Source organism: Patella vulgata, chromosome 7 (genome assembly GCF_932274485.2).
Source record: "Patella vulgata chromosome 7, xgPatVulg1.2, whole genome shotgun sequence".
Taxonomy (NCBI): Eukaryota; Metazoa; Mollusca; class Gastropoda; family Patellidae; genus Patella; species Patella vulgata.
In genome coordinates, this window is record NC_065885.2 from 18,687,091 (window position 1) to 18,708,531 (window position 21,441).

A 21,441-nucleotide genomic window follows, 5' to 3' on the forward strand; every position below is an offset into this window, starting at 1 on the left:
GCCTACTCTGTTTTAAAATCACTGATTACGTGACGTCAAAGAGATGGGAAATCCCAATAGGAATTCCATTGACAAATAATAGCCTTCGCTCGTGTCATTGATTGTGAAAGTCGCAATTATTCTGATACGTATCCAATATATTTATAAATATAAAGTTATCGTCTTGTTTGAATCAGATGTTATAGAATACGGTAAGTTACACAGGAAATTTACTAACAACATGTTCTGAAGTGTGATTTTTCATTTTCTTCAAAAATAAGTTGAAGTTGGTCGTTGTTGTAGTTCGTCAAATGTGAATATAATTGATCTTTGTCGACTGATCAACTGTCATAAAGTAAAGTAAAAAGGGTGGTCATATTTTGTAATGTTCACCTTTATTTCATTAAAATACTTTTTATTTTGATATTATTCTGATTTTTGACATAGACCATTGGCTTTACGTATGTTATGTAGACTACTTTTATCAGGACAGTAGGCCTAATTTATTCAACTGTTTCACTTTCCGTATCAGACTATTCCAGTATGATATTGAAAATCTACTATTTGAAAATTTGTTTTATGTATTATATAGCCTAAATATTAATTAGGTTACCAGTAGCCTACTGTATTTGTCAGAATTTATAAGGGAAGATGCAATACAAATTCCAAGAAAACAGTTTTGAATTGAGTAGGCTGTATTATTAGATATGAATAAGGAAGTAATTTAGTAAATATTTTCAGTTTAGTTAGACATACAGCTAATAATGTAGGGGGTCTCTTATTGATCAGTATTCAAATCTGTGTTCATTAATTTATAACTTTGGATCAAATTTATTATCTAATATTTATTAAAAATAATATAGTTTTTATTCATAATGCAAGAATCAAAAACTGAATTTCAATGAAATAGAATTGAACCATATGTTAGGCCTGAAATAACCCAGGTTGTGTCGATTGGAACCCCCAATTCCCTCTTCTCAAAGCTTATGTACACCTATGCCTCAGCAATGTAATCTAGTTTGTGATGTTAAAATTGCTGTTAGAAGGGCAAAGTTGTATTATCAGATTTGTATTTGTGTATCTGTTCTGATAAATTATATATGGTTATAAAACAACTTTAGCCTGATGAGAAACAAATTAACTTGCTACTGGTATTTTATAAATTCCACCAAGCAATTTTGCTTCTAGTTCTGGTATTCATCTGCGACAGGGGTGGCAAACTCATTTCGATTCAGGGGCCACATCATCTAAAATTTTACATCAAGTGGGCCGGAGATATACGAAAATATCAAGATAAAGCCAAACGTTCTTGAACTTTACTGAATTCTAAAAACAAATACAAACGTCCTTGACACAGGTAATTTTTTTGACTGTTTCCAAATTTCCAAGATATAATATTGAATACAACATTATCTTGTATTACATACAACTTAGATATCTATGACATAATATAGTATAGAAGTCAGAGTTTTACTGAAACTGGAAAACAATAATAAATGATTTCCACTGCTAGTTTCTAAGTTTGTTGAAATTTGTTTCACGGGCCACATTTAAACCCTTGACGCCCCTTACATGTATCTATGCTGTTATAACATACATGTATTTGACCGGCTTCATATTTCCACTTACAACTTTTCTAACTAACTATACTGATTGAAGTGAACCATCCATTTCTAAAAAGTTCAATTGATGATTATGTCATTGATGTTTCAGTTGTATTCTTTCTGCACCAACTAATCGAACTGGGCTAATAAAGACAGGCCTACCTCGGGACAGAAATTGAATTCGAACTGTTGAAAGTTCTGTTACATAGTGTGCACAGTACTTCAGTTTTGGAGACACTGTCCCTTGTCAGGCCTTCTGTCCTATACTCCTACACCACTGGCAAGGGGAAACCACATTAGAAAATTTTGAGGGAACTTTCTTGGCCAATACTGCGATTAAACCCCAACTTCCCAGACCTGGTTAGTGAGTCAGGCCTGCTGAGGCACTGTGACCCCTCAGAAATAAAAGAGTGATGTATCTATATGTATATTTGTGAATGTGCAAGGCTGGATAAATGGCATGTGTTATAATAATATAGGTATAAAAGAGAGAGAGAGAGAGAAATGGGGTTTAATGTCCACCCGACACTCAGGGCTAACGCACTGTTCAATTTTATTTCAATAATTCCCTTGTGCTTATTGTTCTCTACCACCAGTGGCAGGAAACCTGAGAACCCAGACAAAACCAACGAGGTAGGATAGATGACCGGGCCACCCTACTACTTGTCACTTTCAAACGGGGAATCGAAACAACATCTCTTGGCGCAATGACAGGCCTTACGGTTTAAAGTAAGCTTCAAAATATACAGAAAATTTAATAAATTTTAAACTATCATTCCTTCAAAATAATAATAGTTTGTTGGAATTTCAAATTTTGATAATAATTATTTTATTATGTTTATTTTAGAATTGGTTTTGAACCACAGGTTTCAAGATGATGAATGGTCTGTCAATGAATAATGGAGGAATGGCATCAGATTTTGAAGTTTTATCAAGTCCTGGTAATGGATCAAGTGTGGCTCATTCAGATATCAATAGTGGTATGGATATAAATTTTCATCCACAAGGCAGAATATCATCTAATAACATGTCAATGACTGATTTAACTTTGGAAGAAGCCAGACAGAGGTTGATGGAATTTTCTAAAGAAAATTCTGAATTACAAGGTATATTTCAACTAGCATTCCTCAATAATTTGCAGAAATTTCCATTATGTTTAAATTTAAATTTATCTTTAACATATTGCAGGCAACAGTTCTAAAGGAGCCAAATCTCGAACTCAATATTTTCCATTTTGATTTCATAATTCAAAAATGAATTCAAATGGAAAATTCTTTTTCTTTGATAAAAATTCAACTTTGTATCTTGCACTTTTAGAGGCTAAGATAATTGTTCAGAGCACATGTTTGGGCGTAGGACAGAGGGCTGATAAAGGACTATATATGTATATATATAGTACGGATGAATATTTCTGAAAACTATAAGCAATTTTATTTATCATTTTCAGTTGATATAGATTCAGGATTAGTTTTGAATACTGGGATCCCATTTGTTATGCAAGTATTGGGGAACTTTTTAATGTACTGGCCATTGACTATCTGTGCCCAAGTGTTACCCAAGTATCTAATCTAGACCCTGTTATTTTGGAAAACCTAATCTGCAATAGGTACTCAGGTTACCGAATAACACACTATTTATGGATAACAATTACTATGGTTTGTTATCCATAAATAGTGTGTTATTCGATTATGTTCCAATTACTAAATGCCATTCAAAGAATACTCAGGTTACCATTCAATGCTATTTTATAAACCAGGGTTGAGCAGTTACGATGTATATGACAAGAAGGCTTGATATAAAAACACAGACAAAATTTCTGTTTACAAAACGTGTGAATTAAACTACATGTTTAGTCCAGGCGAAAGTTAATCAAAAGCCATGTTTGAAAATTTGCTTGTTTTACAGTAGTAAGTCAATCCATACGTCCTGAGGAATTTTGATAAAAACTGACATATGGCAATTTGGAACCCATGCCCTAGACGACATTAGACTGTACAGAGGAATATCTTAGTATGCAATTACAAGGTTTGTTTCTTTCTTTTTGTAGCATACATGAAAGAGAATAATGATATGATGAAGAAACAGTTTGATACCCTGCAACAATGGAAAGATAAAGTACAAGAGGCAAATGTGGCTAATAGAGAAAAGTTTGAACAAACTAAAACATTAATAGCTACCTTACGAAGGGATAATAACAAATATATTGACAAAATAGCTGCACTTGAAAAAAATTTACATGACAAGGTAAGAATTGTACATTAAAAAAAAACTTAAAGCAAAACAAAATCTCTTAACAAACCAGTGTCCATGGTCATGACGAAAAGTAGGAATTTACCTTTCGGTCAATGCACATGTCATAACATTAGCCAATTCATCAATCTGATTAAAACATAGATCCTATTTCTTTTCGTTTTTTTATGGTTCAAAATTTCGTTTTACTTGTCTTTACTACACTAGGATTTGGAAGAGTTGTTATATAACCCGCATTCTATTTGATGTGAGAGATTCGCAAATGAAACGGTCTTGGTTTGCGGTGCATGAAACTGTGGATAACCCACTAGACACATCAACACTGATTGGTTAATAAACTGTCTGAGGTTATAGGGTCAAAAGCCGCCCATATGACCCCTGACACAACCTCCCACTACAACCGGTCAGATCTTCATGCAGTGGAGGCCAACGAAAGCATAAAAAAATAAAGTGAAATATAGATCTCTATTTTAATCAGATTGGCTAATTGATGTACCTTGCATATGTTGTTACTAATGAATACAGTCACTTTGAGATTTCAACCCACAATGAACTACATATTTCTGAAAAGCTTAATCACTGCCCGTTTGAGTGATGTATGACATTTAGAGGTTTAATATAGACACAAAATCAGAACAACTGATGTTGTATCAACTATTTTGATTAGTCTGTCAGTGAATCTTGTTGTCCAATCTGTATTATGTCGCAATGGTTAATGTGCTGATAATGCTTCATTCTTTTATTCATTCTATCATTCTAGCATCAAGAGGCAGAAGCATTAAAGGGAGATAATGAACAGTTACTACAGGAGAAACAGAAGAGTTCAAGATTAGTGAATGAATTAAAACAAACCTTGTCATCTTTAGAACATTTACAAAATCAAGCCACGGAAAAAGGGGAACCTGTTCCTGATATGGAAACAGTAAGTAGAAGTCTTCAAAGGCAAGGAAATGCGGCCAATTTCTAAATGTCCCAAAATGTTTTTATGGCGCATATAGGATCATAACTTCCTGGATTATGGTCCCTGATTGTACGAAAAATTGCATTTTTATCTTGTGGACATTCTAGAGGTAATAATTTTTATCCAATTTTGAAAACCTTTCAAATATATCACTGTTTCACCCTTATGCCGATCAAGTTTGAATTTCACAAAAATCAGACCGAAACTGTCCAACAAAATGTCCGCTCCTCACACGCAAATAGTGTAAAAGTATACCAAGGTTGTGGACCCTCTAAAGGTCACAATTCTTATCTGATTTTGATGAAACTTAAAAGATATGTTTATATTCCAAAGATCTTCCTGGATTATGACGCCTGATTGAATGAAAAATCCTCTAGAGGTCACAATCTTTATCTTATTTAAAAAAACCGTTTCAATATATCACCATTACACCATAAAGACGGTTAAGATCGAATTTTGTGAAAATCAGGTGCAAACTGCCTGACAAAATGGACGCTGAACCTACTCAAATAGTGTAAAAGTATGTAATAACAAGGTTGTAGACCCTCCAGAGGTCACAATTTGCATTTAAATATATCATTGATACACCCTGATGATGGTTTTGAGTTCGAATTTCTAGATCTTGGTTCATTTGAATATTCAAGCATATCAGACTTTAACTGCCTGGATTATGCTCTCTGAATGTGCGAAAAATCGTTTTTTTAGCTTGTGGTCCCTCTAGAGGCCACAATTTTTATCTGATTAAAAACAAACTTTCATTGTATCAACGTTACACGTTACACTGCCCGACGAAACTGCCAATCCATGTACCCAAATAGTGTAAAAGTATGTAAACCAAGGTTGTGGAGTCCACAATGTGGACCCTCCAGAGGTCATAATTTTCATCCGATACGTTTATATCCCAAATATTTGGGTTCCTTTGGATACTTGCGCTTATTGGACCGTAACTTCCTGGATCATGGCCCCTGATTGTACGAAAAATTGTTTTGTTTACTGCTTGTTCTCTGTCCATCTCTTGCAAAATGGGGACATGTCTTCCATGGCAACCGCTTGTTTAGCTTGTGAACATATGTAAAAGTATGTAATACCAAGGTAGATGTCACAATTTTTATCCGGTTTTAATCCAACTTAAAATATATGTTTATATCCCAAAAATCGTAGTTTCTTTCTATATTTGCACATATATTGAACCGTAACTTCTTAGATTATGACCTCTGATAATCATATTTAGTTTGTAGTTCCTCTAGAGATAACAATTTTTGTACGATTTTGATGAGACTTAAAATATATGTCTGAGTTCCTGTCGATACTTCTGCATATTAAACCGTAACTTCCTGGATTATGGGCCCAGATTGTACGAAAAATCGCTTTATATTTTAGCTTGTTCTCTGTCCATCTCTTGCATAATGTGGACGTATCTTGCATGGAAATCACTTGTTTTATATGCCCTTGCCATCAGGCACACCAGTCTGTCAACTCCTGATTTTTCTATTTCATTTTTTTTTTCTGATTTTAGAAAAGTGTACTCAGTATATATATTTTATTTCTATTTTGTGATTCACAATACATGTATATTTTTTTAAGTTCATATTTGCAATTAAAGAATGTCCCATTTATGCTATGGTTGTAGTTTTTGGTGATTTTGGATGAAATATTTTATTATTTCGCTGTATATTCAGGTTTTGGTCAAACTTAGTGAAGAGAAAGAAAATGAATTTGAGTCACTGAGGACATCGTTGGATCGTAAAGAAGCTGAACTTCATGAAGCCCGACAAGCAAATGAGAACCTGATCCACGACTTAAAAGAATTACAGAAACTGAAAGAACAAATTCAACAAGATTATCAACGTTTGAGTCGAGAAAATCTGGAATTAACCCAGACCTTTGGCCTTGAGTTGCAATACAACTCCATAAGTTCCATTAACTGGATGAATGTTACCAAGAAAAATGTGACTGAAGGAGCAGCAAAAGAAGAAAATGGAGATGATGAAAGTGTTAAAGCAGAAGAAATAAGAGTAGATTTGAAGGAAACACCAGAGAAAATGGAGGAGAATCATCAACAAGCAGCATTCAGTGATTTACTGAAACAGCAAGAAAGTAAAAATCAAGATTACGAAGGACAGATTCTGCAGTTACAGAGAGATATACAAATTCAGAGAGAAAAGGTTTGATTTTATTGATATTTTATGTAATGGGGCAATGAGAAGTACATTGTCTAATGATACCCTGGTACAGTCCACTTTTATATTTATATGTTGTTTTGTGTTTATGAACTTTATATTTGATGCCCTTTAAGATCTATACCACAGCCATTCTTCATCTAAACTCTGCCAATGGATTGAGAATCATTTGCAAAAATATGGAAATTTAGAATGTGGCAATGGAGCATTTTAAAGTAGGTTGGATTGTTGTTCATGATAGATCACAACTTGAACATGTTTTATAATTTTAACCATGTTTTATCTGTAGATTTTTTTTTTCAGATTGAAGAGTTGGAGGTTGAGAAACAAAACAAACAAAAGGAGATTCAACAATTACAATTTAAACACGAATATGATTTAGCAGAATGTAGTAAACAATATGAAGACAAAATGGCTGAATTTGCCAAGAAACTTGATAAAAAACACGAAGAACAGGTAGAGAGATTTTGTCTTTTAATAAATATGCTTTGAGTTTATGTGCAGTGGTTTTTATATGCCCACATTTTCATGTATACATATATTGTTGTCGCCCCTGTCCGTCCATCAACAATTTGTTTGTTACCTTCTGACATCAAGTTACGGTCACTTTCACTTGACTGAACTTGCTGGAGTCTGGCATTAGCAGACGAATGAATGAATACACAACGTCAACACAACAACTATTTCCCCCCTCTGCTTACAAACTGGCACATTTTAAATATATATTATTGTAAAAAACTAAACTTTAAGATTAAATACATTATTTTAATATTTACGTTGTTTTTGTTGTTATTACTAGTTGAAACTAAAATAGGTCACGCACTTTATGAACAATGACAATCGCACGTGATATATAGTAAAATTAGAATTATCTCCCTTCTTTGTTCTTGATTGATTTGTAGAGAAATCGTCCGCTTTCACAATAAAACTAATTGTATTATTAATGATCAACTCCGCTTTTATTACTAAATCATGTCAGATACAGCCCATACAAAACACGTTTTTGACTTCCAGGGAAAATATCTATATCTCTCGTAATTTCGTGGAAGAATTCTACTTTGGTTTTCATCTAAATTAACCAATCATAAAAATTCTACTTTGAAAGCCTGTAATTATTTTTTTATTGTCCAATCAATAGACGCCTTCTATTTTATTTTATTCTATTAGTAGTAACACTGTGTGAACGCCAGTCACTTGCAAAGAGAAACCACGTATTGCCTTTGTATTTATCGGAGATATTGGAATAAAAAAAGGTTCAAATGAATCAAGAACAAAACTTAGAATAATACTCAAGTTAATCCTACATTTAGCAACTACATGTAATTATTTTACATTAATTGATTTTTTTACGTACATCGGCACAGTATTAGACTAGGATAATAACACTACTGTAACTCGATCAACACAAATAACACATTTTTCCGAAAGAATGATAATCGCTGACAAATTCTTGCCGATAATCGATATTGAAATTTCATATCGATTCCCAGCCTTACCCCTGATTGTAAGAAAAATCTTGTTTTTAACTAGTGGAAACTCTAGAGGTCACAATTTTTATTTTTATCTGATTTTGATGAAGCTTGAAATGTATGTTTATAACCAAAGGGTCTCAGTTCCTTTCGATATTCGTCACATTGGACAATAACTTCCTGGATTGTGGCCCCTGATTGTATAAAATATCATGTTTTTAGCTTTTGGTGCCTCTAGAGTTTACAATTTGCGTTTAAATATGTCATTGTTACAGCATGATAAAGGTTGAGTTATTTCTAGAGGTCACAATTTTTATCCGATTTTGATTAAACTTAAAATATGTGTTTATATCCTAAAGATCTTGGTTCCTTTCCATATTCGCGCATATCAGACCATAACTTCCTGGATTATGGCCCCTGATTGTACTAAAAATCACATTTTGAGCTTGTGAACCCTCTAGAGGTCACAATTCTTATCCGATTTTAAAAACCGTTGAAATATATCACCGTTACACCATAAGGCAGGTAAAGCTCAAATTTAAGGAAAATTGAAATGATTCTGCAAGACAAACTGGCTGCTGCTTGTACGCAAATAGTATAAAAGTATGTAATACGAAGGTTGTGGACCCCTTAGAGGTCACAATTTTTGTCCTATTTTGATGAAACTTAAAATATATGTTTATATTCCAAAGATTTCTGTCCCTTTCGATATTCATGCATTTCAGACCGTAACTTACTGGATTATGGCCCCTAATTGTACGAAAAATCACCATTTTATTTACCAACTTGCTCTCTATCCATCTCTTGCAATATGTGGGCATATCTTGCCCGACAACCGCTGGTTAATTTTTGGTCTATCATGACTGCTTAAAATCTAACCACTATATTTGGTGTGTAGGTATGTTTCTTGAGTTTGGGCAGTTGTGCACTATAAGGATTTGATGTTTATATAAAATATTTCATACAATGCTTTTTTGTTGAGCAGGTTATAACCTGAAGATTTCATTTTGCTTCTGAATTATTTTCTTGTAGTTGAAATCACAGACATCAAGTAAAGAAACAGTTGAATCATTGAAAGCACAGGTGATAGAACTGATGGATGAAGTACATGATCATAGTAGCAAACTAGTGGCGGCTAATAATTCTATTGAAAGGAAAAATAAAAGGTCAGTGAACTTGATGAATCCTTGAGGTTCCTGTGTGACTGTAGTAGAAAATTATCAAAGTTAGTTTAGGCTTAAAGGTAGGTTCCCGGAAAAGTATTTATCAGGTGGTTATTTCCAATAAAAGTATGGCAATTTTGGTATATATGGAAAGAAGAGATATCCAATCTTACTAGAAAAATACTGGATTCCCTGAAAAACACTCATGGACCGTATACGGGACAAAAATGTAAGGGTTTCCCTAATCGACAGCCCGACGATTTGGAATACCTGCATGCGTGACGTCGAAGGTTGCACGCGAAGATTGGGCGCTTGGTGTACATGTTGATAAAATTTATGAAGAGTTAGACGTAAAAATCACGGAAAAAGACGCGAGCAGTGGATAATCCGAGAATTTAATTAGGATTCAATATTTGTAATAAATAGTCAGCGATTAAAGACAACATCGTCTTGTGTATACAATCAATACTCCTCCGACTTCACACCCGTTGCTATAGGTACCGAGAGAAGTAAGTCACATGACACAAACATGGCCTCTTTTGATCGATTTTTATAGCAGGGTATTCCTTAGCAATTACAATGTTTTGAGAAGGATTTGAAGCAAAATTATGATAAATTAATTAGTTTGAATATGTTTTTAGTCCAAATATATCATCAAATCACAAAGTTTGTACACAGGAATGTATCTTTAAAGCAAGGTTAATAAAAGCTGATTGTATACTCACATTCTGATTAAAAATAAAATACAGATCTATATTTCATTTCGCCTTTTTATACTTTTGATGGCCTTTACTACATGAATATCTGACCAGTTGTAGTGGAAGGCTTTTGACCCTACGGTATCAGACTTCCGATTTACCAATCGGTGATGAAGTTTCTAGTGGGTTACCCACAGTTCCGTGCAACTCACGCTAAAACTTGCCGTAACAGACCCTAGTGTAGTAAAGACAAGTAAAACGAAATTTTGAATTATAAAAAATGAAACAAAATAGTATCTGTGTTTTAATCAGATTGGTATACTCGGTATAGAAATACTTTTGGTACCCCATTTTTGTAGCAGCATATTTATTTGTTAATGTGTTTTATATTAATGATATAAGAATTTGACTTTTATACGCCCACATTGAAATGTGGTCGTATATTGTCGGTCCGGCGTCCACAATTGCTTGTGGATGCTCTAGAGGCTAAAGTTAATATCCGATTGACTTTAAATTTATATACAGTGTTTAAGGCCATGAGACGAAGAAGCCTATTGATTTTCAGCGATTTCTGATAATTACTGCCAGAGTTATGGCCCTTGATCACTTCAAAAAATCTTGTGGACGCTCTAGATACCAAAGTTAATATCTGATTGACTTTAAATTTATACACAGTGTTTAAGTTCATGAGACGAGGAAGCCTATTGATTTTCAGCGATTTCCAATAATTACTGCCAAAGTTATGGCCCTTTATCACTTTGAAAAATCTTGTGGACGCTCTAGAGGCTAAAGTGAATATCCGATTGACTTTAAATTTATACACAGTGTTTAAGGTCATGAGACGAAGAAGCCTATTGATTTTCAGCGATTTCCTATAATTACTTTCAGAGTTATGGCCCTTGATCACTTTGAAAAATCTTGTCGATGCTCTACAGGCTAAAGTTAATATCCGATTGACTTTAAATTTATACACATTGTTTAAGGTCATGAGACGAAGAATCCTATGGATTTTCAGCGATTTCCAATAATTAATGTCAGAGTTATGGCCGTTAATCACTTTGAAAAATCTTGTGGACGCTCTAGAGGCTTAAGTTAATATCCGATTGACTTTAAATTTATACACAGTGTTTAAGGTCATGAGACGAAGAATCCTATTGATTTTCAGCGATTTCCAATTATTTTTGCCAGAGTTATGGCCCTTGATCACTTTGAAAAATATTGTGGACGCTCTAGAGGCTAAAGTTAATATCCGATTGACTTTGAATTTATAGATAGTGTTTAAGGTCACGAGACGAAGAAGCCTATTGATTTTCAGCAATTTCCGATAATTACTGCCAGAGTTATGGCCCTTGATCACTTTGAAAAATCTTGTGGACGCTCTAGAGGCTAAAGTTAAAATCTGATTGACTGTAAATTTATACACAGTGTTTAAGGTCTTGAGACGAACAAGTATATTGATTTTCAATGAATCTTTATGACTTGAACAGCTAAATCCATGATGTTAAAAGTTTCGTATACTGAACATTAGCATGGGGCAGAACTTTATAAAAACCAAACAAATTCTAATGGTTTTCTGATAATTACTTAATGAGTTGTTACTCTTAATCAGATTTTAATGTATTATAAATGTTCCATTACCGATAAAAGTAAAAATATGCAACAACTCTTATTGACTGCCCGGACGATATAGCTGCTGTCGGCGTATGTTTTGTTGCCTGGCAACCTATCTTTTCAATTTTACCTTATCGCAACATTTGTATAGTATGATATATTAAATGCCTTAGCAGGTTTGACCATAAGTCGAAACTACATGCAGTTGGTAGTAGGTGGTCTCTGCCATAAGTGACCAAGAAATGAAAACTTTTCTCATCAGGTAATAATCTCCAGCAGGTAAAATCAAGAACCAAGTTCTATAAATGCAAGAATACGAAATTTAAAATTTGTGTGTATTTACCAATGGTTTTCACTATTATTTTACAGAATACGTGAATTGGAAGTGAAGAATGAAAAGCTGCTTGAAGATATATCATCAGTAGAGAGTGAAAAATCGAGAATTACTCTATCACTACAATCCCACCTAACCATTCTACAAACTAATTATAAACAGGAACAAGAACAACACATTACTACCAAGTAATATTTTACAACAGTCACTAGGACTTTACTTATAATATTGTTAGGAACCATGATCGCTCCCACCCGTCTTATTGACTCTCTACAGTTTAAATGGGCAACCATACTCTTTGTATTTTTGCTTTTGTTTATATTCATTAACAGCATTGTCCCCTCTATCTTTTGGGTTGATATTATACCATTTATACCATATACAATTGAAATGCCATATAAAATGAAATATTCTGGTTACTGGAATCGGATACTGCCATTTCATATAAAAATAATCATATTTTTATTTATATAACAATAAATATTACAATGGTCGCATGTTGTTTGTATCATGATATTCATCATTGAGCAGTCATATCTCAGAAGATATGATTTTCCTTGAATGTTTAGAACTCAACCGGAGTTCTTTTCAGAATTATAATTCTAATTCTTCTTAAACATTTTTTTAATTTCCAGGAGCGATATGGAAGAATTACGTGAATCGTTTAATCGTCTGATTACTGATTATAAAGAATTGTTGAATAAATTTGACGAATACAAAACATCACAGGTAAGTACATAATTCAAGGAAAATGGCACAGCAGATAATAGGCTAGGATCTGTAATCATACAGTGATAAATATTTTCAGTCCTCGCTTTAGTTCATTGTGGAATCCTTGTGTCCTTATTCAAGACACTTTATCTCGTATTCCAGTCTTCTTTGCTGTAACTTTGAACTGATAGTAAATTGAATAGCTAAATTGAATGTAGTACGAAATATCTGAAATTAGGTAAGAATACCACAGTTTGGTCTTTGCTAAGATCAGTGTCATTATGTTTTTATCCGCCGACATGTTCATGTGGATGTATATTGTCATCGTCCCTGTCTGTTTGGATTTCAAATTTTGTGAAAACCGGACCAAAACTGCCAGACAAAATGGCCGCCCCCCGTACGTAGTGTAAAAATACGGTACATCATTGTTGTGGAGTGTGGACTCTCTAGAGGATCACAATTTTGATCTGATTTTGATGAAACTTGAAATAAATATTTATAACCCAAAGATCTTGGTTCCTGTCTATTTGCAAATATCAGATCGTAACTTCCTGACTTATGGCCCTTGATTGTACGAAAAATCACATTTTTAGCTTGAGGTCCCTCTAGAGGCAACTATTTTTATAGTGTAAAAGTATGTAATACCAAGGTTGTGGACACTCTAGAAGTCACAATTTTTATCCGATTTTGATGAAACTTAGAATATATCTTTATATCCCAAATATCTCAGTAATCCATCTCGATATTCATGCATTTCAGACCAGGAAGACCCCCGATTGTACGAAAAAAAAGGTTTTTTTATTAGCTTGTTCTCTATCCATCTCTTGTTTTTGAAAATTTGTAATGATACCTCACCCTACCGTATTCAGATTTATTTCAAGTGAATTCTAAAATTTATTTTAAGTGAATTCTAAAATGTATTACAAGTGAATTATAAAATTTATTTGAGCTAAATTCATAGAACATTTACTAAGAAAAATTAATTTTAGTAGGGGATAAACTGATACATACCATAGCTGAAAAGGAAGACATTTGAGTTTCCCAACAAAGTCTGACCTCGCTCATAAAATATGATTTGGTTTCTATGTTCACTGTCTTATTTCTCCCTTGTTATTTATTTAAAAAAACAAATGGATATTTTTAGCTGTTAGTTAGAAACTTAGTAATTTTCAATCATACCAATACATCTATGAAAGGAAAATCTATTAATTTTTATACGCCTACGTTTTCATGTGGACGTATATTGTCGTCGCCCCTGTCCGTCCGTCCACAATTGGTTTGTGGACTCTCTACAGGTCACAATTCTTGTCCGATTTTGACGAAACTTGAAATATAGGTTTATCCCCAAAAGATCTCGGTTGCGTTCGATATTGGCATGTATCGGATTGAAACATCATGGATTATGGCCCCTGTTTATACGAAAAATCATGTTTTTAGCTTGTGGACCCTATAGAGGTCACAATTTTTATCTGATTTTGTTGAAACTTGAAATGTAAGTTTATAACTCAAAGATCTCAGTTCCTTTCGATATTCATGCATATTGGACCGTAACTAGAAAAATAGTGTAAAAATATGGTAAATCAAGGTTGTGGACCCTATATAGGTCACAATTTTAATTTGATTTTGATGAAACTTGAAATACATGTTTATAACCTAAAGATCAGGGTTCCGTTCGATATTTGTGAATATCGGATAGTAACTTCCTGAATTATGGCCCCTGATTGGACATACACAAAATCGCCTTTTATGGTAAATAAAGGTTGTGGACACTGTATAGGTCACAATTTGAATTTGATTTTGATGAAACTTGAAAATCATGTTTATAACCTAAAGATCATGGATCCTTTCAATATTTGCGCATATCGCATAGTAACTTCCTGAATTATGGCCCCTGATTGTATGCAAAATCGCCTTTTTTAGCTTGTGTTCCCTCTGGGGGTCACAATTATTATCCGATTAAAAAAATCAATTGATTATATCACCGTTACACTGTAATGAAGGTTGAGTTCGAATTTCCTGAAAATCGGACCAAAATTGCCAGGCAAAATGGCCGCCGCTTGTACGCGAATAGTGTAAAAATATGGTATATCAAGGTTGTGGACCCTGTAAAGGTCGCAATTTTAATTCGATTTTGATGAAACTTAAAATGCATGTTTATAACCTAAAGATCTTGGTTCCTTTCGATATTGTCGCATATCGGATTGTAACTTCCTGAATTATGGCCCCTGATTATACAAAAAATCGCCTTTTTTAGCTTGTGGTCCCTCCGAAGGTCACAGTTATTATCTGATTTTAAAAATCTTTTCAATATATCACAGTAACACCATAATAAAGGTTGAGTTCAAATTTCCTGAAAATCAAACCAAAACTGCCGGACAAAATGGCCACCACTTGTACGCAAAAGGTGTAAAAATATGGTATATCTAGGTTGTGGACCCTGTAGAGGTCACAATTTTAATCCGATTTTGATGAAACTCGAAATGCATGTTTATAATCCAAAGATCTTGGTTCCTTTATACAAAAAATCGCCTTTTTTAGCTTGTGGTCCCTCCGAAGGTCACAGTTATTATCTGATTTTAAAAATCTTTTGAATATATCACAGTAACACCATAATAAAGGTTGAGTTCAAATTTCCTGAAAATCAAACCAAAACTGCCGGACAAAATGGCCACCACTTGTACGCAAAAAGTGTAAAAATATGGTATATCTAGGTTGTGGACCCTGTAGAGGTCACAATTTTAATCCGATTTTGATGAAACTCGAAATGCATGTTTATAATCCAAAGATCTTGGTTCCTTTCGATATTTGCGCATATCAAATTGTAACTTCATGAATTATGGCCCTTGATTGTAGGAAAAATCACTTTCTTTTTAGCTTGTTCTCTATCCATCTCTCGAAAATGTGGGCGTATCCTGCCTGGCAGCCGCTGGTTAACTGAATGGAAACAAACATAAAGAGACAAGGGGCTTTTAACCTGAGGGTTTTTCTCTGGGATCTGCTGTTTCTTCCTACACTTAAAGACCTATATGTGCAATAAGTGATTTATGAAAATATATCCTTGTTAATCCCAAAATTGCTTAGTTTGTGTTAAGTGGATAGAAATCCCATTTCACTTTCCAGCGTTTTGCTGAATTCTTTTTGTTTTGTAGGATCATGTGTCTAATGAAGAAGCAAAAAAAAAAGTATGTAAATTGCAAGAAGATATTAACAAATTAACATGCCAAGTTATTGTAGCAGAAGAAGCATTAACATTGAGAGATGAAACTGTAGCTGACCTTAAAAAAGAATTAACAGCAGTCAGGGAAGAATGTGACGTTTACAAAACACAGGTAAATATAATGATTATATAGAATATTCTATCCTAGAAGCATATTCTTGAAGCAATGGCCCAAGAAGTCTCTGGCCATTGCTGGATTGACTTCTGATATTTGGGCTTTTGAGGGAGTGTGTCTATTCTTCCCGTTCAATCAAATCTATCCCAAGTACAGCAACATGACAGCCCTTTCTTTAATCTGGGATCTTTTCTAAAATTTTGGACAGTGATTTAAGGTATTAAAAATGGTGATAGTATGTTCATCTCCAAACAGTATTGTTTACATTGTATCCATGTTGATAGCCTCGTTTGTCACGCAATTAGTTATTCTGCAATATTCTGCTATCCACTGGTTAATTGGGCATAATAAAATCGTGAGTCATATTTGATCCAATTTGGAGCTCTTTTTAAAGCGTAATGATATTGTTATGCAGTTAGCTATTGGTTGTTAATCGGACTATTGACCAGTCATAACTTGGAACAGAAATTTAATTCCTGTACAGCAGTGTTAAGTGGGATTAGCTCTAATCAAACCAAACACTGCGAGGAATATGTCCTAGAAGAGTCCCTGCATGTGGACCTTGACGAGAGTCTTAATTTGAATACACTTTGAAATTTCTATGGAAAGTGGCCTGAATAATTTATGTACAAGTAAAATAAAGAGAGGAAGACACTAACCTGTTCATTTCAAATATAAAATATTCCTATTATATCCATTTCCTTGCACGCAGTGGGCAGAAAGCAGAGTAGTTGGAGAAAACCCAGATGGGTAGGTAGGCAATCTTGTACCTTATCAAGTGAAAGTCTGGCTTAAACTTGGATAAATAACATGCTTTATGATATATTTAGATTTCCAATATTAGCATAGGCCTCACATTGACTGTGTTTGTTCCTCCTGTTTCAGGCTGATGTATTTAAATGTGATTTTGATGCTGAAAGGAACGCGCGAGAAAAACAAGTTCAAGAAAAAGAAAGGATTTTAAAAGATATGGAACATCTTCGTTTATCAAACCAACAACTCCAGGATGAGATGGAGGCCTATTCGGCTCGTCAACTACAAGAGATGCAACAACGGGCCAATAACCAACCGTCAGAAGGTTTCTATCATGTGACAAACTCACACTTACCACCCCATGGTTATGATTATACATTGCCTGCTGGGTATTCTGCGACAATGAGTCAAACACCTCCACAGGTAAGACTAAGAGAGGCAATTGGAGGTATCTTGTTAGATATCTTCATTGCATACAAACTTTGAAAAGAAAACCTACCAAACTTCAAACATTGGCTTAGAGGACATTTTATAAATTGGGTGCTGTGAAAATTTGTCTTAAAGTTACATATCACGATCATACATTTTTCCTACGATATCTCACTAAAATGTTCTCAAATGATTTTTATTGTCCCCCGCCTTTCGAAGAAAGCAGGGGACTATTAAAATGGGTTCGTCCGTCTGTCTGTCCGTCGGTCCGTCTGTCTGTCCATCACACTTTTTAGGACCCAATAACTCTCCTTCTAATTGAACTAGAATGTTCAAACTTTGTGTAGGTGTTTATTAGGTCAATGCCTTGATGGAGTTCGAAGATGAGCATTTTCTGCTTAGGGTAAGCAGAGATAAGCAATTTGATTGGTTGATGCTTTGGGACACGATAACTTTAGTTCTATTTAAGTGAGAGTGATGAAACTTGGTGTATAGTTTCATTACATCAATACCTTGACTAAGTTCGATGACGAGAATTGTCTGCTTAGGCTAAGGAGCAATAAGCATTTTGATTGGTCAAGACTTTGGAACATAACAACTCTGCTTCTAATTGAGGTAGATGTTCGTCTTGACTGAGCTCAATGATTAACATATCGAGCTAAAGCTAAGCAGAGATAAGCAATTTCCTTGGTTGATGCTTTGGGACAAAATAACTTTGATTCTATTTGATAGAGAGTGATGAAACTTAGTGTATAGTTGATAATCAGTTTGATTGCTCGATACTTTTGAAAAAAATAAATGTGCGATTAATTAATATGTGTCATCTATTTATTTGGGGATTTCGGCGGGGGACATCAGTCTCACTGTTGGCTTGTTATTTAACATTTGATAATTAACCCAAACCAAAATATGAGTGGTGGATAATCTCCCTGCTCGGATCCAATCAGAATATTTCCATCATATTTTTGTAAATATCTAAAGGAGCTAAATCGCTAACATTTGGGACCTAGAAATTGACACAATTAGGTCGCAACGCATATAATACTGTAATATGAATGTATATAAACTGATTTACATTCAATGGTTTCCGTTTTTACTCTAATTTCAAATCAGTTATGTTTGGCGAAATAAGCCAACAGTCTCAATCAAATGCAAATTTCTAGCATCTGGTTATTCCAGTCTACATAGTATTTATTGCGCATGGTCTCCAGATAAGAATATGGCGACGCCGTTTGATTTGGTGCAATGTGTCTAGCCTCGTTCCTCGAGTCTCTTGTTACAACTGGGGCTGAAACGCATTATGGTACATGATTCGTGTACCAATGGCAAAATGTTTATTTTGTCTTAAATATTGGATATCAGAAGCCCATCTTTTTCCGGTAAGATCACAGCATCAATGTTGATTTAAATTGACAAATAATTCGTGTTTTCAATATTGAGGATTTTGGATGATATTTAGTTAGAGACTTAGCTACTTTAACTACAATGAACCATTTTTGGACTGATATTAGCTTGAAATTACAAGATGTATTACAGACTGACATATATTATTCATTTACTCATCAAATATACATTATTTTCTCATTAAACAGAATACAAGACAAGAAGACATGTATAATCAAGAGGAAGAGGTAGAATTTATTTGTCCAAAATGTAACTTGCAATGTCCAGATTTAGACACTCTACAGATCCATGTGGTGGAATGTATGAACTTAGATTAGACAGAAGCTAAAATATCTTAAGGAATCCCCTTTTCTACACCCACATTTAATGCAGACTTCTTGAATTTTGACTCTGAAAAGGCAGATTCCTTAAAATATTATTTTACATGAATGGCCATGGGGCATTTTAGCTCACAAAAATTGCTTATGATTAGATGACCCATGCCTTTGTGTATTCCAATTCTGATATTGTTATTGATTTGTTGTTATTCAATATTACATAAGTCGGATTCGTACAAGGCAGATCTTTGCTCAACTGGACCCTTCGATCCTGTGCGTTTTTCTAATTAAATTTATGTGCTTAAGTCGGATTTCCTAAGTCGGATCTTCGCTCAACTCGGATTAAAATGCTTGATCTATTTGATCTAAGTCAGTTTTGTCCCGATGGTCAAAAACGCGGTTAGGTATTCCATGCACAGAGCCCCAAAATACTTTCCCCTATGATTTTGACTCAAATCAGCTTATTTGACGCGGCACAATAATAGAATTTTCACAGAAAATTCGAAACTTGCTGTCTGCTGTACGAGAAAATTTAGGAATTTTTCACAGATGGCGACAAAACGGAAGTTATCTACTCGCACCAAAACGGAAGTTTTCTACTCGCATATACGAACAAAAGCTTGAAATGTGCCTTTGAATCAATTATTATCCGGCTCTTGCAGTTTATTTCTAATCGAGGTAAGATTGAATTTACGTCTACAGCTAACACGGATCTTCGCTTAAATAGGATAAAATTGGTCAGTCCACTTAGATCCGACTTATTCAAAGTTTACTGTAATTATATACATGTAATGCTATAGTATTTGTTAATTGTATTTAATGAGTATAATTACTATAGTAGATCTAATTTGTAATCAATATGTGTTATATATTACTTTGTAAATTGTATTCAATATGAGTAATGAGTTATGTATTGTTATACTAGTTTTAAATTCCATTCTTAAAATTGTGATCCTACAAATAATGTTTGAGGTATATACATGGATATTATTCACCCAACGCATACCCAGGTTTTGTCAAAATTTAGTCAGGTAAAGACTATCTTGCGTTTATGTTATAAATAATTACTGGAAATAACCTATTAATTATGGCAGTTGATACCAGCCCTACTTTTGTTTACAAGAATTTTAACTTTGTTGCGTTATCAGAGAAAGTCTTATTCTGTTAATGATGTATGGTGATTTGTTATATAATTTTCTGTACAAGAAATAACTAGTTGTTAGACTTCAGAATATTTCATTAAAATTACAGTATTTGGGAAGCTTTATATTATATAGTGTTATTGACAGGTTTTAAATCGTTTTCTATTTGATATTGTATATTTATGATGTTGCTTCTGGTTAATTATATGTTGCTTCCAAGAGAAGACTTTACGCTGTTAATTGCACTCTCTAGGCTGGACCTATAATATATATATATATATATATATGTACAACCTGCAATAAATTTCATTCAAATGACATACACCTAGGAAAGAACACATTTATGAGGCACTATCTATAATATCTATAAATTGTCTTTGTATACACCCACATTTTCATGTGGACGTATGATGCTGTTGCCCCTGTCCATCCCTCAGTCCACAATTAATTTGTGGACACTCTACAGGTCACAATTTATATCCATTTATTAACGAAACTTGAAAGGTCTATCTCCAAAAGATCTCGGTTCCTCCTTTGGATATTGGCATGTATCAGACCATAACTTCATGGATTATGGCCCCTGATTATATGAAAAATCCCAAATTTTATGCAAATTTGTAATTTGAAGGTTGAGGACCCTCCAGAGGTCACAATTTTCATCCGATTTTGATGAAATTTAAAATATATCTTTATACCCCAAAGATCTGTCCCTTTCGATATTTGGGCATTTCAGACCATAATTTTCTGGATTATGGTCCCTGATTGTACGAAAATCACTTTTGTTTGAAGCTTGTTCTCTATCCATCTCTTGCATAATGTGGGCGTATCTTGGCTGGCAACCGCTGGTTTCTTTTTATTAAAGTCAGGAAAATTTATCAAATAATTTTGGTGAGGTGTTTGTTCAAGTCTGTTCAACCAAAAGAAGATAACAGAAGGCAGTACGACTTGCCCAAATCCACCAATAATATCAACTCATATCATAGTAATTACAAAAACGTTTCCTTATTTCAACATTCCAAACACGAATTATTAGTCAATTTAAAGCAACATTGACGTTGTTATCTTATATCTTACCGTGAAAAGTTGGAGTTCTGATATCCAATA

The 21,441-nt window shown here is 34.0% G+C and overlaps 1 protein-coding gene across 3 annotated transcripts; it reads left to right on the top strand.

Annotated features, from left to right (window-relative positions):
• The first annotated feature begins 42 nt into the window (after positions 1 to 42).
• On the top strand, positions 43 to 21,220 carry LOC126826866 (optineurin). Of its 3 annotated transcripts, none has more exons than XM_050555964.2 (12): positions 43 to 191; positions 2,431 to 2,689; positions 3,631 to 3,827; positions 4,594 to 4,755; positions 6,474 to 6,959; positions 7,278 to 7,430; positions 9,476 to 9,609; positions 12,285 to 12,437; positions 12,885 to 12,978; positions 16,110 to 16,289; positions 17,178 to 17,468; positions 19,067 to 21,220. In XM_050555964.2, the coding sequence occupies exons 2-12, from the start codon at positions 2,458 to 2,460 to the stop codon at positions 19,193 to 19,195; spliced, it is 2,211 nt and encodes a 736-aa protein (XP_050411921.2). In that variant the 5' UTR covers positions 43 to 191; positions 2,431 to 2,457; the 3' UTR covers positions 19,196 to 21,220. The 3 variants fall into 3 exon arrangements, with proteins under 3 accessions (XP_050411921.2, XP_055958343.1, XP_050411922.2); XM_056102368.1 differs by lacking the exon at positions 43 to 191 and adding an exon at positions 1,318 to 1,336; XM_050555965.2 differs by lacking the exon at positions 43 to 191 and adding an exon at positions 2,164 to 2,312.
• The last annotated feature ends 221 nt before the right edge of the window (positions 21,221 to 21,441 follow it).